Source organism: Taudactylus pleione, unplaced genomic scaffold (genome assembly GCF_031769625.1).
Source record: "Taudactylus pleione unplaced genomic scaffold, aTauple2 ptg000214l, whole genome shotgun sequence".
Taxonomy (NCBI): domain Eukaryota; kingdom Metazoa; phylum Chordata; class Amphibia; order Anura; family Myobatrachidae; genus Taudactylus; species Taudactylus pleione.
Window position 1 is genome coordinate 13,553,891 of NW_028284616.1, and position 21,974 is coordinate 13,575,864.

At 48.3% G+C, this 21,974-nt stretch overlaps 1 protein-coding gene across 3 annotated transcripts in view; it reads left to right on the forward strand.

Annotated features, from left to right (window-relative positions):
• The window catches only part of KCNN1 (potassium calcium-activated channel subfamily N member 1), a 138,927-nt gene that overhangs the window by 20,047 nt on the left and 96,906 nt on the right, over nt 1–21,974 (forward strand). For all 3 annotated transcript variants that reach the window (XM_088478555.1, XM_088478554.1, XM_088478556.1), the window contains exon 2: nt 3,314–3,757. In XM_088478555.1, the coding sequence (XP_088334681.1) occupies nt 3,395–3,757 (363 nt within the window). In that variant the 5' untranslated portion in view covers nt 3,314–3,394. The remainder of the gene's footprint in view (nt 1–3,313; nt 3,758–21,974) is intronic.

Below are 21,974 nucleotides of genomic sequence, written 5' to 3' on the forward strand. Positions count from 1 at the left end.
TTCCCTTCGAAAATCCATCACCTCAGAACTGGCAGAAACCAGTGGGACCCAGGTACACCCATCTACTGACGGCCAGAAGTGGTCTTCCTGGAAGAATTGCTGCCAAAAAGCCATACCTTTGACGTGGAAACAAGGCCAATAGACTCAACTATGCATGAAATCATAGGAACTGGAGTGCAGAAAAATGGCAGCAGGTGCTCTGGACTGATTAAATATTTGTCTGTAACAGAAGGAAGTTTGTTCGCCGAAGGGCTGGAGAGCGGTACAATAATGAATATCTGCAGGCAACAGTGAAGCATGGTGGAGGTTCCTTGCAAGTTTGGGGCTGCATTTCAGCAAATGGAATTGGGGATTTGGTCAAGATTAATGGTGTCCTCAATGCTGAGAAATGCAGGCAGGTACTTATTCATCATGCAATACCATCAGGGAGATATCTGATTGGCTCCAAATGTATTCTGCAGCAGGACAGTGACCCCAAACATTCAGCCAATGTCATTAAGAACTATCTTCAGCGTAAAGAAGAACAAGGCCACCACAGAGCCCTGATCTCAACATCATCGAGTCTGTCAGGGATTACATGAAGAGACATTAGGATTTGAGTAAGCCTACATCCACAGAATATCTGTGGTTGGTTCTCCAAGATGTTTGGAACAACCTCCCTGCCGAGTTCCTTCAAAAACTGTGTACCTAGAAGAATTGATACTATTTTGAAGTCAAAGGGTGGTCACACCAAATATTGATTTGATTTAGATTTCTCTTCTGGTCATTCACTTTGCATTATGTTAATTGATAAAAATAAACTATTAAAACTACTATCTTTAAAAGCATTCTTACTTTGCAGCATTTTTTCCACACCTGCCTAAAACTTTTGCACAGCACTGTATATTAGGTAATATATGTAATATATACACTGCAATCTATTATATAACAAGCTACTGTCTTGCTAGCACAGGCGCAGTGAGAACTGGAGGGAGGCCCCTCCCCTTACAGCTCTCACTGGCTGCCTAATGTACAGACATACATCCTGTCTTTTCCAGCACTGTACTGATGTAAGCAGGACTCTTCCCTCAGTGACCACAGTCAGCAAACCCCTTCCTTGGCAGACAGAGATAAGAAAAAGAGAGGGTGGACCGAGATGAGAAAGAGAGACAGACTTGAGAGAGAGAGAGGCCAATGTGAAGGGGGAGGGGACACAGATGTGAGAGACAAACGGGAGGGGGTGCAGGAGGGTCAGAGATGAGCGATAGAGACAGATGGGGGTGAGATACAGATGGAAAGGTGGGAAAGATGGTGGGAAAAAGGGAAGAAACAGTAGAAGGAGGGGAACAATGCGGGAAAAAGAATCTGCAACATTGGGGATGATAGCTAACAACCCAGAGAATGATGGGTTCAAAATACTAGTATAAAATAAAAATTATAACAAATGTATGTAACATTAAATGTGTGTGGTTTAAAAATGGTTAATGTTTATATGTTTTTTTGTATGCTTGTATGCAGCATGCTATAAAAACTGATATAGACACATATCTGTCTATACCAGTGGTTGCCAAACTTTCTTGTTCCACAGCGCCCTAGAGTATCAGCATTTTCTTCAACCACCCGTAGGCCAAAAGTAATTTAAAATGTATAAAAGTTATTAAATTTAGTAAATTGTGCTTATATGTCATCCTTTGGTTCAGTTATGTAGTAGTGGACAGGGTTGTGTTTCTATTGGCAGCCACCAGCACGGGTTTTGCCTATCACATTGACATAAATAATTTGATTTGGTCCTGGACCACCAACCTGCAAAAGCAACACCCAGTTTGGGAACCACTGGTCTATACAATCCAGTTATAAACAACCTTCTATAGTTATACATTAATTGTTACATATACAATTAATGTGCATTATGCATACCGTGTGTCTACATTACTGTGCTTTGTACCATACTGAGTGGACATCATTAAATATATATTCTGTGTTATGTGTTTGTGAAGTGCCACATTTTTATGTTTCAAATATTTGGTCTACTGAGATACAAGATAATTCAGGTAGGTAATATCATACAAAGAATCTAAGGGGGTAATTAAATTGTTTTGTGGGTGGAGAGTATTAATGGACGCCCATTGTTGCAATTCAATTGTTCTGGGCACCCATTAATTATCATGGTCATCGCGCCATATAAAACCAGGTTTAGCGGAGTAAAACGGCTAATCCCATCTAAAGTCCTGGTTAGGGCATCCAAACTGCTGTTTGGGCGCCCTAACCACGGACTTATCGTTCATTTTTGCTTGCACCCTCCTGAGATTGAATGGCTCTGTTGGGCGCCCAAAATAAATAGCTGCCCAAAATTAAAATTGTCAAAAGGAGAACACTTTTCCCATTAAGAAATGTAAACAAAAGAACAAAAAAGAAAAACAAATGGAAATTCAAGAGAATGAGAAAAAGGGGGGGAGCAATGGAGAGAATGGCACAAACAAATAAACAATAATAAGCAACCAGCAACATGTGTCACTTCCCATATTCAGAGTCCAAGGGTCGTGATTCCAATTTTTATAAGTATAATGTTCCAATTTTTATAAGTATAATGTATTAGTATTATAATGACATAATACTACATTAATATACAACATTTAAAATGTTTGAAAAGCAGGAATTTTCACCTTTACATTTTACGTTGTATAGATTATATTACGTTTCTAAACAATTTGGTTACTATTTGTGATATAGCAAGTCTTAGACGCAGTTACAGAACTGTAATAAATGCATCATTCTTTTCTATGTTTTTTTTAAATAAATTATTTTAATTCTGTATAATCAAATCAATATGATTGCATTTCCGATAATTTTAATCAAATATTACATGAAAGAAAACCAATGAACTAGTATAATTGTAGTTACAGTTTACCTTACAATACACACACTGCAATCAGTTCCATTCTGATCTAAGTAAATAATAATAATAATAATAATATAATAGATTTTTGATCAATCTGATCATCTACGTTCTTTTTATAGCAATCCACTTAAAAACTACTGTATGGATTGATCAGACATGTGATCAGCATAAGTTATATACACCACATTATGTGCTATTATCTTGTTTTAAGACTGGTTTTATTGCTTAAACATGTAATATAAGTATATAGGCTATTACCTATAACCCACTGACAACTGCTAGAAAATTATGATAGATAGTGCAAGCTTACGAGCACAATAACTACCCTCCATCATTAATATACAACCATGGCTAAGCAATGAACCGAACCAAACAATTAGAAATGATTTACTGCTGCATGCATCTATGTAATCTTTTCCTGTATCTGTCCCATAGGGGAACGTTGACCTACAGCCCATCAGTCATGATGGTCCTGGAGCATCCTTCAGAGAGTCCAACCCTTTTTCGGACATAGCCATGAACAGCTGCAGATACAACGGGGGTATCCCAAGACCCCTCAGCAGCCTGAGCTCCTCCAGAAGAAACCTCCACGAGACAGACCCGGAGACCCAACCTCTGCAGACCCTACACAGCCCAGGAATTGAAGTGGTTGTAAGCAAAAACGATCCCATCAAAGCATCACACCGCAGCCTACGAGGAGGAGACGAGGGTAGCCACCGGGGCCAAAAGAAGAACCAAAACGTGGGCTACAAACTGGGTCATCGTAGAGCCCTTTTTGAGAAGAGGAAAAGGCTGAGTGACTACGCACTCATATTCGGGATGTTTGGTATTGTAGTCATGGTCACCGAGACAGAACTGTCCTGGGGGGTCTACACTAAGGTAATGACAGAGATGTTAAACAGATAGTATGTCATTAGAATGTATTGTAATAGGAGATAATGTGGAGCATGTGAGTTAAACTTTTTAAATGATTAAGGGGTCTATTTACTAAGCCTTGGATGAGGATGAAGTGAACGGAGATAAAGTACCAACCAACCAGCTCCTAACTGTCATTTTTCAAAGGCAGCCTGTGACATGACAGGAGCTGAGTGGCTGGTACTTTATCTCCGTTCACTTTATCTCCATCCAAGGCTTAGTAAATAGACCCCCAAGTTTGCTCATTACATCCACCATATGATTCAAAATATCATTATGCTCAAGCAACCAGAGAGTTTTACTGCTGTTCTGTGGAAATACATGGAGTAAACATCATTTAAAGTTCAAGGTTATTAACTGTTAAAAACGCAAAAGTGTTATTTAATCAATGTATAGGTGATTCAATTTATTACATTTTGTTAAGCATATAAACATGTTGACTGAAAGTATTAATAATTAGTAATGCAAGCGAGACAGTTAATTGTCACAGTTGACATGGAAGCAAGAGTGATTGAATACACTTATCCACACTGTAGGGATTATTGAACAATATTGAAATTACTTGAGAAAAGCCATAAACATTGCAAAGACAAATGTGTTTTTATATCAGTTTTAAATTACATGATACATTGCCCAAGCCCAACGCAGGACACTTATGCAAGAAAAAAAGTTAATTATTTCATAAAGTCAAACAAATATCATACATTCTTAAGAGACGGTGGCTAGGATTTGTGGAAAGGCCACACAGGACGTAGCCCATACTTGCCGACTTTATAAGTGTGGGTGTAAGCTGGTGGGGGTGGGGTCAGACTATTTGCAACATTAGGCCCCGTCCCTTGGTGACAAAATGCTGTGAATTGTGCATCTGAGAAGAGGTAAATGGGCCATTTTTTATTATAATTTATTATTTACATATTACCGTATATACTCGAGTATAAGTCGACCCGAATATAAGCCGAGGTACCTAATTTTACCACAAAAAACTGGGAAAACTTATTGACTCGAGTATAAGCCTAGGGTGGGAAATGCAGCAGCTACTGGTAGTAATCCCCCCTCTGGTACTGTCTCCAGTAGTAATCCCCCCCTGGTAGTGCCCCCAGTAGTAATCCCCCCCTGGTACTGCCCCCAGTAGTAATATCCCCCCCTGGTAGTGCCCCCAGTAGCAATATCCCCCCTGGTAGTGCCCCCAATATTAATCCCCCCCCTGGTAGTGCCCCCAGTAGCAATATCCCCCCCTGGTAGTGCCCCCAGTATTAACCCCCCCTGGTAGTGCCCCCAGTAGCAACATCCCCCCGGTAGTGCCCCCAGTATTCCCCCCCTCCCTGGTAGTGCCCCCAGTAGCAACATCCCCCCCCTGGTAGTTCCCCCATTATTAATCCCCCCCCTCTGGTAGTGCCCCCAGTAGCGATATCCCCCCCTGGTAGTACCCCTCGGTAGTAGCCCCCTCAGTAGAAAGGAATGTAAAAAAAAAAAACACTTACCTGTAACCCCGCTCCTGGTCCCGACGCTGCTACAGGCTCCTCCGCCGCTTTGCATAATGGGAGAGACGTCGTCATGACGACGTCTCTCCCATTACCCACTGCGGGAGCCGGAAGATGACTCCCGCAGTGGGAGCAGCAGTAGCCGCTGAGAGTCTGACAGACTCTCAGCGGCTGCTGATTACACCAAACACATAGCTGCCGGCTCCGGCGGCTGTGTGTTTGGCAGTGTGTAGCGCTGACCGAACTCCGTCCGGTCAGCGCTACACACGCGGTGCAGGCTGTGTCACAGTGACACAGTCTGCACCGCGGCCCGCATGGTACGCTACTCAGCAGTGTACCATGCGGGCATGACTCGAGTATAAGCCGAGGGGGTGCTTTTTCAGCACAACAAATGTGCTGAAAAACTCGGCTTATACTCGAGTATATACGGTATACATATTGAACCAGTCATTCAGTAATGACTGGATTACTTTCATGTGTTTATCCTGTAGAGACGGGGGCTCATGCTTAATTGAACACATTTTGCACCAAAAACACGAAGCACAAATTGCAGCCAAAAATAAGATATGTTTTAAGTAGGTGCGAGAACTGTATGCATCACGCAATGTGACCAGGTCCACAAAGGTAGCATATGCGCTACATTTATGCTAGCGCAACAGTGTTAGTAATACGTTCTAGAGTTAAGAGTACACCATTTAAACAGAATATAGGGCCTGATTCAGAGACGCTCGCTGTTTGCAAGCGCTCGCTCTGAATCAGGGCGTTTTTGTTATTTTTTTGTTTCGGCCTCCAGGCCGCTCGCAAAGGTGTGGGTAATCGTGACCATCAGGCTTGCGTCGAGACCCTGCGGAAGTCCACTACTGAGCAAGAATAGAGCAGGAAGTCCACTACTGACATCACGAGTAATGTCAGTAGGGCCGCCCACAAACGGCAGGCATTCCTAAGGGAACGCCTGCGTTTGCGCAGCCACCCCCACTTCCCGCCTACAAAACAGGGTGAGCTGTCAATCAACATCGACAGACGCCCCGTCTTGTAGTGAGCCCCGGAGCGACACATCTGCCGTCGCTCGCTGGGTCTCGCGCATGCGCCCACCGGAGGTGGAACATCGACCCGCTTGCGAGCTCTGTGCGCTCGCGAGCTGGTCTGAACCAGGCCCATAGTGCTTTATTGAAGTGTCACATACATGTCTGGACAGTGTTACATATAAATGCTAAGTTGTGTTTACCATGTAAAATACAATTAAATAAATTCATTGCCTTCCCCTTTAAAAAATTAAATGGGAATCTTGGCCTGATTCAGAGCCGGACGCTCTGACAGAGCGCTCGCTCTGAATCAGGGTCGGGCATTTGTTTTTTCTGAACGGCCTCCTGGCCGCTCGCATAGCTGTGGGTGACCACCCACAGCTATAGCGAGCGGCCATGATGATGGTCGCGATGGTCAAGACCATCGCGACCATCGGGCTTGCGACGAGACCCTTGTGGTAGGATCTCGTTGCCGCAAGCCCTAGAGTGCTTTCGGCTCTAAGAGAGCCGAAAGCACTCCCACTGACATCACTTGTGATGTCAGTGAGGCCGGCCCCAGACAGTAGGCGTTCCCATGGGAACGCCTCCGTTTGGGCAGCCACTCCCCCGGCCCGCCCACCAAAGGGGGCATGCTGTCACTCAACAAAGACAACATGCCCCCTTTGGTACGAGACCCGGAGCGACGGCTTGTCCGTCGCTATCCGGGTCTTGCGCATGCGCACGATGGAGCCGGCTCTGTTGTGCGCATGCGCACTGGGCCACCATCGACCCGCTTGCGAGCGCATAGCGCTCGCGAGCGGGTCTGAATCAGGCCCTCTCTTTCCCTGCTGCAGGCCGTATTTAAACATCATTTAAATATTGCAAATAAATTGCAATCACGCTAATAATAGTAATATTATCAGTGGGAGGGTATAAAGATGCACTTAGTTGATCAGAAGTGGCTGCTCATCGTCGCCATCATCATCAGTATTTTGCACCAGGGATGAAGCACCCATAAGAGAAATGAATCCTGATAGACACATATGCGTCATTTCTCAGCCCTGCAAGGGATGCATTTGCCGTTACTGAACTTTGCTCATGCCTGCACTCTCCATTCTTCATTCTGCATATCTAAACTTAGGAAGTAATAACCAAAATATGTGTCTGAGTTGCCATAGGGATGGTTGCATAAGAAGTTTCTACTTCAGGGTCCACAGGGTTGACCTTGGGGTATAGCTGGATCTGGATTCATGGGCACCACGCAGTTAAAGCTTTGCTGCTCCCAGGATGCACTTGGGTCCGTCCTCCTCTATACCCCGCCCCGGCCACAGGCACCTCAGTTTTAGTTGGTGCCCGGCCGGAGTCGGGTCACCCTGCGCAGTGGGGCTGCATAAGCAGCCCCTAAGCTTTATTCTTTATTTATTTTTTTTTTAAAAAGAAGATTTTATTATTTTATTTTTACTATCTTCAGAGCGGCAGCATCAGACTGTCCATCTGGACGTCTATGCTGCCGCTCCAACAGCCCCGCTGGCGCTGCGACGCCGGTACTGATCCGGGGATCGCAGCGGGACCCCGGAGTCAGTGCTAGCGTGGCTCCGGGACCACCCAAGGACTGCTGCCGGACTGAAGGGGCCAGGTAAGCCGCGTGCAGCGCTGTCAGCGCTGCACACGGGGAAAATGCAGTCTTCATGCCGCAGGTCTCTGGGGACAGACCGGCGGCGCTAGTAGCGGCGGCGGGCTCCCCCTCTTCAGGCATACCCCGCGTGTCCGCTGGCCCCCGGGGTGTAAGTACCGGCGGGGAACCGGCTTCCCCGGGGGTTTAGTACTAGCAGGGGAGGCAGCCTTCCCTGCTTTAGCGCTCCTCCCCTCAGCCCAGCGCGCCTTCTCTCATGTGTGCTGGCGTCGCTGGGCTGTAATCTCCTGGCCACTCCTCCTCAGAGCTCTCCGGCGGCCATCTTCCTCAGGCAGCATCGCAGAGCTCCCAGGCAGGCTTCCAGTGGACCAGTCCCCCTGCGTACCTCTCCCCCTGCAAAGGACAGTGTTCGCAGCGCTATAGCCCTCCCAGACACTGAATCTGGGAGGTTGATTGTAGCGGAAGGTGCAGTGAGTATAACTTCTCTGCATGGTATGTGACTTTTGCTAGTGCTGTTGTCTGTGCTTATTTTCTACTTACTGTCAGCTTTTTACCTATCCCTTTCCTTCTCCTACGGCCCGCAGGTGCGTGGGGGAGGGGTGTTCTTTCTGTGTACCTCACTTATATAAATCTACGTATTTGTGAGGTCCGTCACATACTGCGGTGTGCTCCTCAGTACCATATTGTGGGCTGTTTGGGTTGCATACTTGGGAGTGCGTGGGTGTTATACGCCTTACCTCGTTTCGGTGAGACACTTTTTTTGCAAAAAAGTTTGTATCATGCCTGATGAGGGGAATGAGCGCTCCGAGGCTCCTGTGTTGTTTTCCTGCCGACGCTGTTCGGCAGGGGTTGACGGGGCAGAATTGTCTCAGGACGGTCTGTGCGGGCGGTGCCCTTTGGTACCTGGACCCTCTAAACCCCCGGTGGCGCAGGATCCTCCGTGGGCAATGTTTACGCAAGTGCTGGCGTCAATCGCGGACCGACTTGCGGTCCCGACTGCGGCCCCTTCTAGGGCGTTGCCCCAGCCTACCATGCCCCGTTCCCTGGGTGTGACTCGTCTGGTGCAGTCTCCTCCCGGGTCTCAGACTGTGGGTCCTTATGCGGGTTTGCCGGTATACGTGCAAACCCCCACGGTGCCGCAGCAGTCGATGGTACCTTTTCAGGGGTATCCTCAGGCAGTACCCCCGCCTTGGGTGGACGTCCTCTCCAGCTCTGTTCAGAGTCTGGCGGCTTCGTCATCGGCTTTTCAACATATGTTGCACAGTGATTTGCCCCCACGGGCTTCCAAGCGTTCCGTTCTGGCTTCACTGGCGGCTCAGTTCACGGACACGGACGTGTCTTCGGATGACGGGGAGATCCATGAAGACTCTGACTCGGATGCCGGGGCCCAGGAGATGGAGGCTAAGTCTTCCATTAATGTGCCGGCATTGGTTAGGGCGGTGCGGGCCATCCTTCACATTGAGGAGGATGTGCCCGCCCCCAGGTCAAAATACCCAAATTTTAAAAAGGCCAAGGTAGCTTCGACGGTTTTTCCCCTGTCCGATCAATTGACGGATCATATGGCAGGGGCCTGGCAGTTGCCCAGCAAGAGGTTCCAACCGCAGAAGCGGTTGACTTCGAACTATCCGTTTCCAGAGGCTCATTGCAGGAAGTGGGAAACTCCTCCAGCGGTGGATTCCCACGTTACCCTCTTAATTAAAAGCGCTACGCTGCCTTTGCCGTCGATCTCCTCCCTGAAGGATCCCACGGACAGGAAGGTGGAGACTTGTTTGGTCTATCTACTCTCTCTCGGGGGCGGTGGCCCGTCCGTCCATGGCCATCTCTTGGGTGGCTAAGGCCATCGAGAGCTGGGCCAATGCTTTGGAGGATACCTTTCCGGAAGATGCTCCGGAGATCCAGAGAGCGTTGATAGGTCAAATGAGGGATGCGGCTTCCTACATTGGGGAAGCATCGTTAGACGCAAGCCTGCTAACCTCTCGGGTGTCGGCTGCGGCTGTGTCAGCGCGTCGGTCCTTGTGGCTGAGGTCTCGGAGAGCTGACGCTGACTCCAAAAAGGGACTGGAGGCCTTACCTTTTAATGGGGAGTTGCTTTTTGGTCCAGACTTGGACAAAATTGTGGACACTCTGGCTAAGTCTAAATCAGCCTTCCTCCCTTCGGCTTCTGCTCCTACCAAGGTACGGAGCTCTGCTTTTCGGTCCTTTCGGGTTCAGGGCAAGGCAAAAGGTCAGTCCTTCCCGGGCAGTCGACGACCAAGGCCGCTTCTAAGCCCAAGAAGCAGCCCTGGAGTGGCAGGCGCCCTTCTTCCAAGCAGGAAGATAAACCTTCTGCCTGATGGGACGGGCCTCCCTCTGGGGGACCCCAGAGTGGGAGGCCGACTTCTTCTATTTGCCCAGTGCTGGCACAATACCACCACGGATGCCTGGGTTCGAGAAGTGGTCTCCCAGGGGTACGCCCTGTCTTTTCGGCACAGACCGCCCCACCAGTTTTTCTGCACGAGTCTTTCTCAGGATACGACCAAGTCTTTACAGATTCAGGAAGCTATAGAGTCCTTGCTGACAGCAGGGGTCATTGTTCCCGTTCCTCAATTACAACGAGGGACGGGGTTCTATTCTCTCTGTTTCTGGTGCGGAAACCCAATGGTTCTCATCGCCCTATCCTCAAGTTCCCAAGTTCAGGATGGAAACGTTACGTTCCATCATTCTGGCGATGGAACCGGGGGATTATATGGTGTCCCTGGATATCCAGGACGCCTACCTCCATGTTCCGATAGCACCTTCGCACCAGCGGTATCTGAGGTTCGCTATCCTTCAACACCATTACCAGTTCCGGGCGCTACCCTTTGGTCTCTCCACGGCACCGAGGGTGTTCACGAAGATTATGGCGGTCATGGCCGCACATCTTCGGAACCAGAATGTACGGCTACTACCGTATCTGGACGACCTCCTGTTGCTGGCGAGTTCCCCGGAGGTACTGCTTCATCATCTCCACTTGACGGTCGCTTGCCTGCAAGCGCACGGGTGGCTGATAAATTGGAAAAAGTCCTCCCTGATTCCATCTCAGCGGATGGTTAATTTGGGAGCCCTGCTGGATTCTCGGCAGCAAAGGATCTTCCTGACCCCGGAGAAGGTCTCCTCCCTGCAGCTGAGGATACACAGTTGCCTGAGCAGTTGCCGCCTGTCGGTCCATTCGGCTATGAGGGTTTTGGGCTCCATGGTGTCAACATTCGACATGGTGGAATTTGCCCAGTTCCATTCCCGGCCTCTGCAGGGGCTGATTCTATCGGAATGGAACGGGTTACCTCACCGGATCCGCTCTGAGTTGCTGGTGTTGTCCCCGGAGGTTCGGCAGTCTTTGGCTTGGTGGCTTCAGACAGCTCATCTGGTCGAGGGGCGTCCCTTTTGGATCCCGGACTGGGTCCTGCTCACGACGGATGCCAGTCTTCGGGGTTGGGGGCCAGTGACCGGCTCGTTGTCACTTCAGGGTCGTTGGTCTGCGGAAGAAGCTCTTCTTCCCATCAACATTCTGGAACTGCGGGCGGTTTATCGGGCCCTGTAGTCGTCCGGTCCCGCTCTTTACGGTTCAGGTGCAGTCCGACAACGCCACCACGGTGGCGTATATCAACCACCAAGGAGGAACTCGAAGTCGGGCAGCAATGTCGGAGGTGTCTCGCATCCTTGCTTGGGCGGAGTGTCACATTCCAGCGATCTCGGCAGTCTTCATTCCCGGAGTCCTCAATTGGGAGGCGGACTTCCTCAGCCGTCACGACGTGCATCCCGGGGAATGGTCGCTTCACCCAGAGGTGTTTCAGCTACTCGTGGACAGGTGGGGGCTGCCGGAGCTGGACTTGATGGCCTCCCGTCACAATCACAAGTTGCCCGTTTACGGGTCAAGGACAAGAGACGCAGGCGCCAGTCTGGTAGACGCGCTGTCGGTGAAATGGACGTTTCACCTGGCGTATCTGTTTCCTCCGATATCCTTACTTCCTCGGGTTCTGCGGAAATTCAAGCAGGACGGCGGCACGCTCGTGCTGGTTGCTCAGGCGTGGCCCAGACGTCCTTGGTACTCCGATCTGAGGTGTCTCTCCATCGACGCTCCGTACCTTCTTCCTCAGCGTCGGGCCTGTTGTCTCAAGGGCCCTGCCTTTACCCGGATCTGGGTCGGCTGTCTTTGACGGCGTGGCTCTTGAGACAGCCGTCTTGAGGTCTAGGGGTTTCTCCAGTTCAGTCATTGGTACCATGCTTAGGGCACGCAAGCCTGCCTCCGCACGGATTTACCACAGGGTGTGGCGCACTTACTTTCAGTGGTGTGAATCCAGAAACTATGATCCTCAGGTGTTCAGGGTTTCCAGAATCTTGGAGTTCCTTCAATCAGGTTTGGACCTTGGCTTACGCCTGGCCTCTCTGAAGGTTCATGTGTCTGCATTGTCCGTGTGGTTTCAGCGTCGGATTGCTACACTACCGGATGTTCACACCTTTTTCCAGGGTGTTCTCAGGATACAGCCTCCCTTCGTGCCTCCTGTGGCTCCTTGGGACTTGGCGGTGGTGCTACGGGTCTTGCAGGGTCATCCTTTTGAGCCTCTTGAGGTGGTGGACCTCAAGTGGCTGACGTTCAAGACCGTTTTTCTCCTAGCAATTGCTTCTGCCAGGAGGGTGTCAGAGTTGGGGGCGCTTTCCTGTCGCCCTCCTTTTCTGATTTTTCATCAGGACAGAGCGGTGCTCCGCACTCGTCCTGAGTTTTTGCCCAAAGTGGTCTCGAAGTTCCACATTAATCAGGAACTTGTTGTGCCAGCTTTTCAGTCGCCTGATCTTTCAGCTGGTGAGGCTTCCTTAGATGTAGTCCGGGCACTTAGAATCTATGTGGATCGGACTGCTTCGGTTAGGAAGTCGGATTCTTTGTTTGTCCTCTTCGATTTTCACAAGAGGGGTTGGCCTGCCAACAAGCAAACGTTAGCCCGTTGGCTTCGTTCCGTTATTTGTGAGGCTTATGCACAGGAGGGTTTACCTGTGCCAGCCTCTGTTAAGGCTCATTCCACTCGTTCTGTGGGTCCCTCTTGGGCTGCTAGACGTGGCGCCTCTGCTGTTCAGCTGTGTAAGGCGGCCACTTGGTCTTCAATTCAAACGTTTTTGAGGTTCTATGCGTTTGACACCTTCGCCTCTCAGGATGCATCCTTCGGGCGCCGGTACTCCTTTCAGCACAGGAGCGTCCCCGCCCTTAGTTGAACTGCTTTGGGACATCCCCAAGGTCAACCCTGTGGACCCCCTATGGACCCAGAAGTAGAAAACAAGAGATATGGCAAGAACTTACCTTTGTTATCTCTGTTTCTACGAAGTCCATAGGGTCCACAGGGCGCCCGCCCTGACGCACCTGGCTTCAAATGGGCTGTGTGGCTGGTCACCGGTTTTCCGTCTCCCATTTCTGTGAGTATGGTTTCTTGTGTGTTCCAGTCTTCCTTCTCTCTGTTTAGTCTCCTCCTCCGGCCTTAGCTGCTTACCAACTGAGGTGCCTGTGGCCGGGGCGGGGTATAGAGGAGGATGGACCCAAGTGCATCCTGGGAGCAGCAAAGCTTTAACTGCGTGGTGCCCATGGATCCAGATACAGCTATACCACAAGGTCAACCCTGTGGACCCTATGGACTTCGTAGAAACAGAGATAACAAAGGTAAGTTCTTACCATATCTCTTGTTTTTGTTGCATAATAGAGAAAAAACAATCACAAATTGCACTTATACTAAACTTTAAAATGAGCCCCATGGTGTGCAGTTGGGAACTATTAAACCTTATAGAAGAAGAAGGAGTATGGGGCAGCACAGAAAAATGGTAAAGGAGAGCAAAAAAATTATATTTAAGCATGGGAATACCATAAGAAGTACAACACTTAACAGAAACAACAACACATTTAGGACATAGGGCCTGATTCAGACCCGGTCGCAAGCGCTGAGCGCTCGCAACCAGGTCGATGGTGGCCCAGAGAGCATGCGCACGACGGAGCCGGCTCCGTCGTGCGCATGCGCGAGCCCCTGATAGCAACGGGCAATCCGTCGCTCCGGGTCTCGTACCAAAGGGGGTGTGCTGTCGATGTTGAGTGACAGCACGCCCCCTTTGGTGGGCAGGCCAGGGGAGTGGCTGCCCAAATGGAGGCGTTCCCATGTGAACGCCTCCGTTTGGGGGCGGCCCCACTGACATCACGAGCGATGTCAGTTGGAGAGATTTCGGCTCTGTTAGAGCCGAAATCTGTCTGGGGCTTGCGGCAACAAGACCCTACCACAAAGGTCTCGTTGCAAGCCCGATGGTCACGATGGTCTTGACCATTGCGACCATCTTCCTGGCCGCTCGCTATAGCTGTGGGTGGTCACCCACAGCTATGCGAGCGGCCAGGAGGCCTTTCTAAAAAAAAAATAGCCGGCCCTGGTTCAGAGCGAGCGATCTGGGCCTGATTCAGACACTCTCGCGAGCGCTGAGCGCTCGCAAGCGGGTCAGTGTAGGGCCAGTGCGCATGCCGTCGCTATGGGTCTCGCTACAAAGGGGGCGTGCTGTCGATGGTGAGTGACAGCACGCCCCCTTTGGTGGGCATGCCGGGGGCGTGGCTGGCCAGACGGAGGCGTTCCCACGGGAACGCCTACCGTCTGGGGCCGGCCCCACTGACATCACAAGTGATGTCAGTGGGAATGCTTTTGGCTCTGATAGAGACAAAAGCACTCCAGGGCTTGCGGCAGACGAGATCCTACCACAAGGTGCTGGTGGATTGGAGAAGACTTTCAGCGTAGTCAAAGGCCGGGTCAGAACCAAACGGACAAGGCGGTATCAGGGAGCAGACGTATTCATGTCACGGATGATATCCAAGGTCAGAATCAGATTACCAAACGCAGTACCAGGGATCAGACGAAAACAGGTCAGGAACAAAGCCAGGGTCAGGAACGGATAGCATATATACACAGGAATGCTGGAGTAAGGTAATGGAGCCTATACTCTGGCACCTGTCTGTTGCCATAGACTCCCTCTTATAGGAGGAGTTCAGTTCTGGTGCCAAACGTGACTTCACGTTTGGCGCATCTTTCCCTTTAAATTTCCCTGCAGGTCGGCGCAGATACTCCTTGGGGAGTCGTGACTACCTGCACTGCAGCCGCACAGCGGTGGGAACCAGGACTCCCCTCCCACTGCCGGCCTGGATTCCAGTACTGCCGGACCCGGTAAGTAATAGCCGGTGTCTGGTGCACTGTAACATTCCCCCCCCTCTAGAGGTGGGCACCGAACACCCCACAAATGGTTTGTTAGGAAACTTCCAGTGGAACTTCTGAAGGAGCTGAGGCGTATGAATATCTGAGGCCTTGACCCAGCAGCACTCCTCAGGGCTGTACCCCCTCCAATCCACCAAGAACTGGACTGCTCCTCTAGAAAACCTGGAGTCCAAAATCTATTTCACTTCATATTCCTCCTGGTGGTCTACCGGAATCGCAGGAGGAGGGCTGCAATGTGTTGAGAAACGATTAAGTACCAGGGGTTTTAGAAGGGAAACATGAAACATTAGGTATTCTGAGAGTGCCTGGAAGCTTCAAACGATATGCCACTGGAGTGATCACTTGTAGAATCTGAAAAGGAACAATGAATCTGGGAGCGAATTTCATGGCAGGAACTTTCAATCGCAAATGCTTGGTTGACAGCCAGTCTTTATCACCAGGACTCAGTACTGGACCCCTCCTCCTCCTTTCTATCCGCAAACAGTTTATACCTTGTAGAGGCTTTACTTAAATTCCTCTTTACCTCCTTCCAAATCTTAAAGAACCGGTTCACTGTACCAAAGACGGCTGGAAGTGACACTGAACAAAGTCCTGGTAACTCCGGTAACATAGGATGCAAACTGTAAAAAATGGAGAGTGCCCCAATGCCTCATGATACAGATTATTGTGGGAAAATTCAGCCCATGGCAGCAGAGAGACCCAGTCATCCTGATTGGCTGAAACATACTTCCAAATGAACGTCTCCAAATCCTGATTTATTCGCTCTGTCTGGCCATTACTCTGGGGATGGTAAGCCGACGAGAAGCTCACTGATGCCAAAGCACCTGCATAATACTCTCCAAAATCTAGAGGAAAACTGCACCCCTCAGTCGGAAACAATAAGAGTAAATACGTAAATGTTTTTGCATGTAGGGTAAATACTGGCTGCTTTTGTATGTAGCCCACAAATACTGCACAGCTTTATTATTTCACTGCACTTTAGATGTCAGTTTGGAAACCTCCCTCCCAAATCTAAATCTTCTGCACAGTTTAAATTTGCCCCACCTGCAGTGCAACATGGTTTCACCAAGATGATCAGTTAATTGCTAAATCTCACTCTATTTCAAAAGCTGAATCAGGCCCAATGTGCTTAGGAAAACTGTGCAACTAACAATTTATCTTATGAATACTTCCGCCAACTTTGGTGCTGAAGTTAAACTCTTTAATCGAACAAAGTGGGCAGCCTTGGAGAACCTATCCACCACCACCAGGATAGTGTTGAACCCTTGACATGAAGGTATATCTGTCACGAAGTCCATAGAAATGTTAGTCCAAGGACAATCAGGTACTGGTAGTGGCATCAGGGGACCTGATGAAGAATGCGGCGGAACCTTGTGCTGAGCACAATTATGACAAGCTGCCACGAAGTCCTTAACATCTTTACAGACCGTCGGCCACCATAACCTCCTGAGGATCAGCTCCAAGGTTCTTTTGACTACTGCATGCCCACTGAAACATGATGAATGCGCCCACCGCAGTAATTTGGACCAAAGTTCAGGTGCTAGAAATGTCTTCCTTGGCGGAATGTTGACCTTGGTGGTGACAGCTACAAAGCAAGCAGGGTTTAGAATGGGCTTGTCCTCCTTTACTTCCTCCACTTCAGTAGAACTAAATGCTTGGGACAGGGCATCAGCCTATATGTTTTTATTACCCGGCCGGTAGGCAATCACTAGATTAAACCGGTCAAAAAATAACGACCATCTAGATTGACGATAAACAGTAGGCTGCCTTGAGATACGTCAAATTCTTATGATCGGTATAGACTGTCACTGGAAATTTAGCTCCCTCTAACAAGTATTGCCACTCCTGAAGGGCCAATGTGATGGCTAAAAGTTCTTTATACCCAACAGCATAATTCCTCACCGGCGCAGAGAACTTCCGGGAGAAGAACCCACAGGAGTACCACTTGTTTACTTTATCCCTCTGCGACAGCACTGCCCCAACACCAATCGTGGAGGCGTCCACCTCCAAGAAAAAAAGTTGCTCACAATTTGGTTGCCTCAAAATGGGTGCTGAAAGGAAACACTGCTTTAAAAGGACAAAAGCTTCTTCTGCTTCAGGAGGCCAAACATGAGATTCTTGACCCTTTCTGGTAAGAGCAGTGATGGGAGCTGCGATGGACGAGTAGTTCTTGATGAACTGGCAGTAAAAGTTGCAAAGACCCAGGAAGCATTGTCTTGCTTTCAACCCGACTGGATGGGGCCAGTTGACAATTGCAGTAAGCTTTTCTGGGTTCATCCAAAGGCAAGAACCTGAAATAATGTACCCCGGAAATGTTAGTTTCTTTAGCTAAAAGGAGCATTTCTCAAGCTTGCAGTAAAGCTGATTAGCCGGAGTCATGACAGCACCTCACATACATGTCGGAGATGACTCGCAATGTCCTCAGAGAATATCAGAATGTCGTCCAGGTATACCACTACATACTTATACAACAGGTCCCGGAAGATATGATTCATGTTCTTCTGGAAAACAGCTGGGGCATTGCTCAATCCAAAAGGCTTGACTAAGTACTCGTAGTGGCCATAAAGTATATTAAAGTCCATCTCCAGATTGGATTCTGACTAGATTGTAGGACCCACAAAGATCCAGCTTGGTGAAAAACTTTGCCCCTTTTATGTGATCAAGGAGCTCAGAAATCAGAGGTAGAGAAACCGGTCCTTAATGGTAATTGCATCCAGGCCTCGGTAGTCAATGTATTGTCTCAACCCCCCGTCCTTCTTCTTGACGAAGAAGAGACCAGCCCCGGCGGGTGATTTAGATTCTTTGTTAAACCCGCTTTTCAGAATCTCAATGTATTCAGATACTGCCTGGGACTCGGGAAACAAGAGAGAGGAAAGATCCTTCCACGAGGTGGCACTTTCCCAGGTAATAAGTCTATAGCACAATCCCACTTCCTATGAGCAGAAATACATCTCTGAAGGACTGGTATGGAGCGGAAAGCTGATCTTCCGGAGAGATGACTGAACTCCGAATAACACGGTGTGGAGGTTTGACAGACGATAAACAGGACCCATGGCATTGAGAACCCCACAACAGTATTTGAGGTTCTTTCCAGTCTAACACAGGAGCATGCTTGCGGAGCCAAGGAAGTACGAACTTTCGGCTGACGGGAGTATATAGAACGCTACCAATTCCCGATGGAGAGCCCCCACTTGCATGGTAATCACTGTCGTCCGGAAGTGGATGGGAGCTGTGGGAAGTTTATTCCCATCCACTCCAATGATACAAAGGGTTGTTTGTAGCGGCACACTCGAAATTCCTAATTCTTGAAACGCACCCAATCTGACCACCCCTCGATCAATTAGGCCTTCTCATTTCCCGGTCGTCTTGAACAGCCAGAGAGAAGATGATCTGGTTCATCACAGTATAACCAGAGTTTATTCTTGAACCTACTTTCCCTCTCTGCGGCAGGAAGACGAGACCTCCCAATCTGCATGGGCTCTTCTGGGGGTTCAACTGGTACCGTGAAACGTGGAGCAAGCTTGAAGGTGACACGACGAGACTGTTCCTTTTCTCGTATTCTTTCTCTGTGGCGAAGATCTACCTGGATACACAAGGAGATCAAGTCATCCAAGGAAGTTGGCAATTCTCTGGATGCGAGTACATTTTTGATTTGATCCGAAAGTCCCTGCATAAATGCGGCAACCAAGGCTTCATTGTTCCACCCTAACTCTGAAGCAAAAGTCTGAAACTGCACAGCTTACTGTCCTGCAGATTGATTGCCTTGTTTCAAATGCAGGATAGCTGACCCTGCGGAAAATACTCGCCCGGGCTCATCAAAGACCCTCCGGAAAGCTGTTAGGAACTCAGCGCTGTTGTTGACCTGAGGATCATTCCTTTCCCATAATGAAGCAGCCCAAGCCAAAGCCTGACCAGACAATAGCGTGATCACATAGGCCACTTTCGTCCTTTCGGGAAGGGAAATTTGCCGCCTGGACCTCAAACTGAATTGAGCACTAGTTCAGATATCCTCTACGGCCTTTAGGAGTCCCATCATATTTTGAGGGATTCAGAATCTGTAATGGCGCGGAAGCACCTGCATTCTGTACAGTCACCGTAGATGGTGGAGCTGGTTGTACCGGAGGTGACTGAGTAATACCGACTCGTTGAATCAGTGTTTGCAAACACTGCATAATCTGAGCCTGTTCATGTTCTTGTTTCTCACCTCCTGGCGAGGAGGTTCTCAAGCAAGTCACGTGGTGAAAGATTACCAGCCGCATCCATGTTTTGGGTCAGAGTATTCTGTCGCAACTGTAAGGTAAATAAAGGATGCAACCCATATTTTGGGGATTGGCGAGACCTATTTCTGAGGCGCGGAGTCTAATGTGCCAGAGGTGTTCACAAGGGACCCTCGCAAGAAGGTGTACTATATTTCATATGGATGTTTTTGTGAATATTTTTTATCTAATATATTTAAGAATAGAACATTATTACACTATCGAAGGTTTCCTTCCCCTTTAATCGGGGGAAGTGTATCCTGTTTTTTTCAGTAAACCAAGGTGTGAATTATCAGCGAGACGAGTGCCTAAAGTGGGTTATTCCCTCTCTATACAGTGCGCCATCTATTTTGGTAGACGAATCGTCTGGTAAGGGGCCAATTTCTACTTACAGTGCATCCGGAAAGTATTCACACCGCTTCACTTTTTCCACATTTTGTTATGTTACAGCCTTATTCCAAAATGGAATAAATTAATTTTTGTCCTCAAAATTCTACACACAATACCCCATAATGACAATGTGTTAAAAGTTTTTTTGAGATTTTTGCAAATTTAATAAAAAATAAAACCTAAGAAATCACCTGTGAATAAGTATTCACAGCCTTTGCTCAATACTTTGTTAATGCACCTTTGGCAGCAATTATAGCCTCAAGTCTTTTTGAAGTTGATGCCACAAGCTTGGCACACCTATCTTTGGGCAGTTTCGCCCATTCCTCTTTGCAGCACCTCTCAAGATCTATCAGGTTGGATGGGAAGCGTCGGTGCACAACCATTTTCAGATCTATCCAGAGATGTTCAATCGGATTCAAGTCTGTGCTCTGGCTGGGCCACTCAAGGACATTCACAGAGTTGTCCTGAAGCCACTCCTTTGATATCTTGGCTGTGTGCTTAGGGTCGTTGTCCTGCTGAAAGATGAACCATTGCCCAAGTCTGAGGTCAAGAGCGCTCTGGAGCAGGTTTTCATCCAGGATGTCTCTGTACATTGCTGCATTCATCTTTCCCTCTATCCTGACTAGTCTCCCAGTTCCTGCCACTGAAAAACATCCCCACAGCATGATGATGCCACCACCATGCTTCACTGTAGGGATGGTATTGCCCTGGTGATGAGCGGTGTCTGGTCTCCTCCAAACATAACGCCTGGCATTGACGCCAAAGAGTTCAATCTTTGTCTCATCAGACCAGAGAATTTTGTTTCTCATGGTCTGAGAGTCCTTCAGGTGCATTTTTGGCAAACTCCAGGCGGACTGCCATGTGCTTTTTACTAAGGAGTGGCTTCCGCCAGGCCACTGTACCATACAGGCCTGATTGGTGGATTGCTGCAGAGATGGTTGTCCTTCTGGAAGGTTCTCCTCTCTCCACAGAAGAATGCTGTAGCTCTGACAGAGTGACCATCGGGTTCTTGGTCACCTCCCTAACTAGGGCCCTTCTCCCACGATCACTCAGTTTAGACGGCTGGCCAACTCTAGGAAGAGTCCTGGTGGTTCCGAACTTTTTCCATTTACGGATGATGGAGGCCACTGTGCTCATTGGGAACTTCAAAGCAGTAGATATTTTTCTGTACCTTTCCCCAGATTTGTGCCTCAAGACAATCCTGTCGTCGGAGGTGTACAGACAATTCCTTGAACTTCATGCTTGGTTTGTGCTCTGACATGCACTGTCAAGTGTGGGACCTTATATAGGTGGGTGTATGTCTTTAAAAATCATGTCCAAGCAACAGAATTTACCACAAGTGGACTCCAATTAAGCTGTAGGAACATCTGAAGGATGATCAGTGGAAAGAGGATGCACCTGAGCTCAGTTTTGAGCTTCAAGGCAAAGGCAGTGAATACTTATGTACATGTGATTTCTTAGTTTTTTATTTTAATAAAATTAGCAAAAATCTAAAAAAAAAAATTTTACTTGTTGTTCTTATGGGGTATTGTGTGCGTGTAGAATTTTGAGGACAAAAATGAATTTATTCCATTTTGGAATAACGCTGTAACATAACAAAACGTGGCAAAAGGGAAGCACTGTGAATACTTTCCGGATGCACTGTACCTGATGTTATTCATTCATTATAACTGTATTTTCCTATGGTATTGTTCTTTTTTCTATGTGGTTGAGAAAACAATTGAGGAATACAGATTTAAGATTAAAGCATACCGGAGGATTTCTCTACACCTAAGGGAAGTCTTTTTGTTAAGCGCTCATGTGCCTATATGTGTTATAAGGGTATAGATCAAATGTGAATAGACTGCAGCAGCCACACTAATAATATATATACTGCCGGAGGTGTCCAAATGCACTAAGCTAATCAGAAGTGGCTTCTAGTTGTTTTCAACAGCATCATCATCAGTGTCATCAGTGCTTATATTGCACCAGGGGTCGAGCACCTGCACCTCCTAGCTAAGTCACATTTACGAGAACATGCCCTTACTTGTACTCGGCCTACACTTGCAATGCCCTCTTCCTCTCCATTCCTCCTGTCTACATCTAATGAGCCATAAGCAAAACTGCATATGGATGGAGGCGTGACACTTTTTTGTGAGCTTGAGCAGTACAAAAATGTGTTCTAAAAAAAAAAGCTTACATTTAG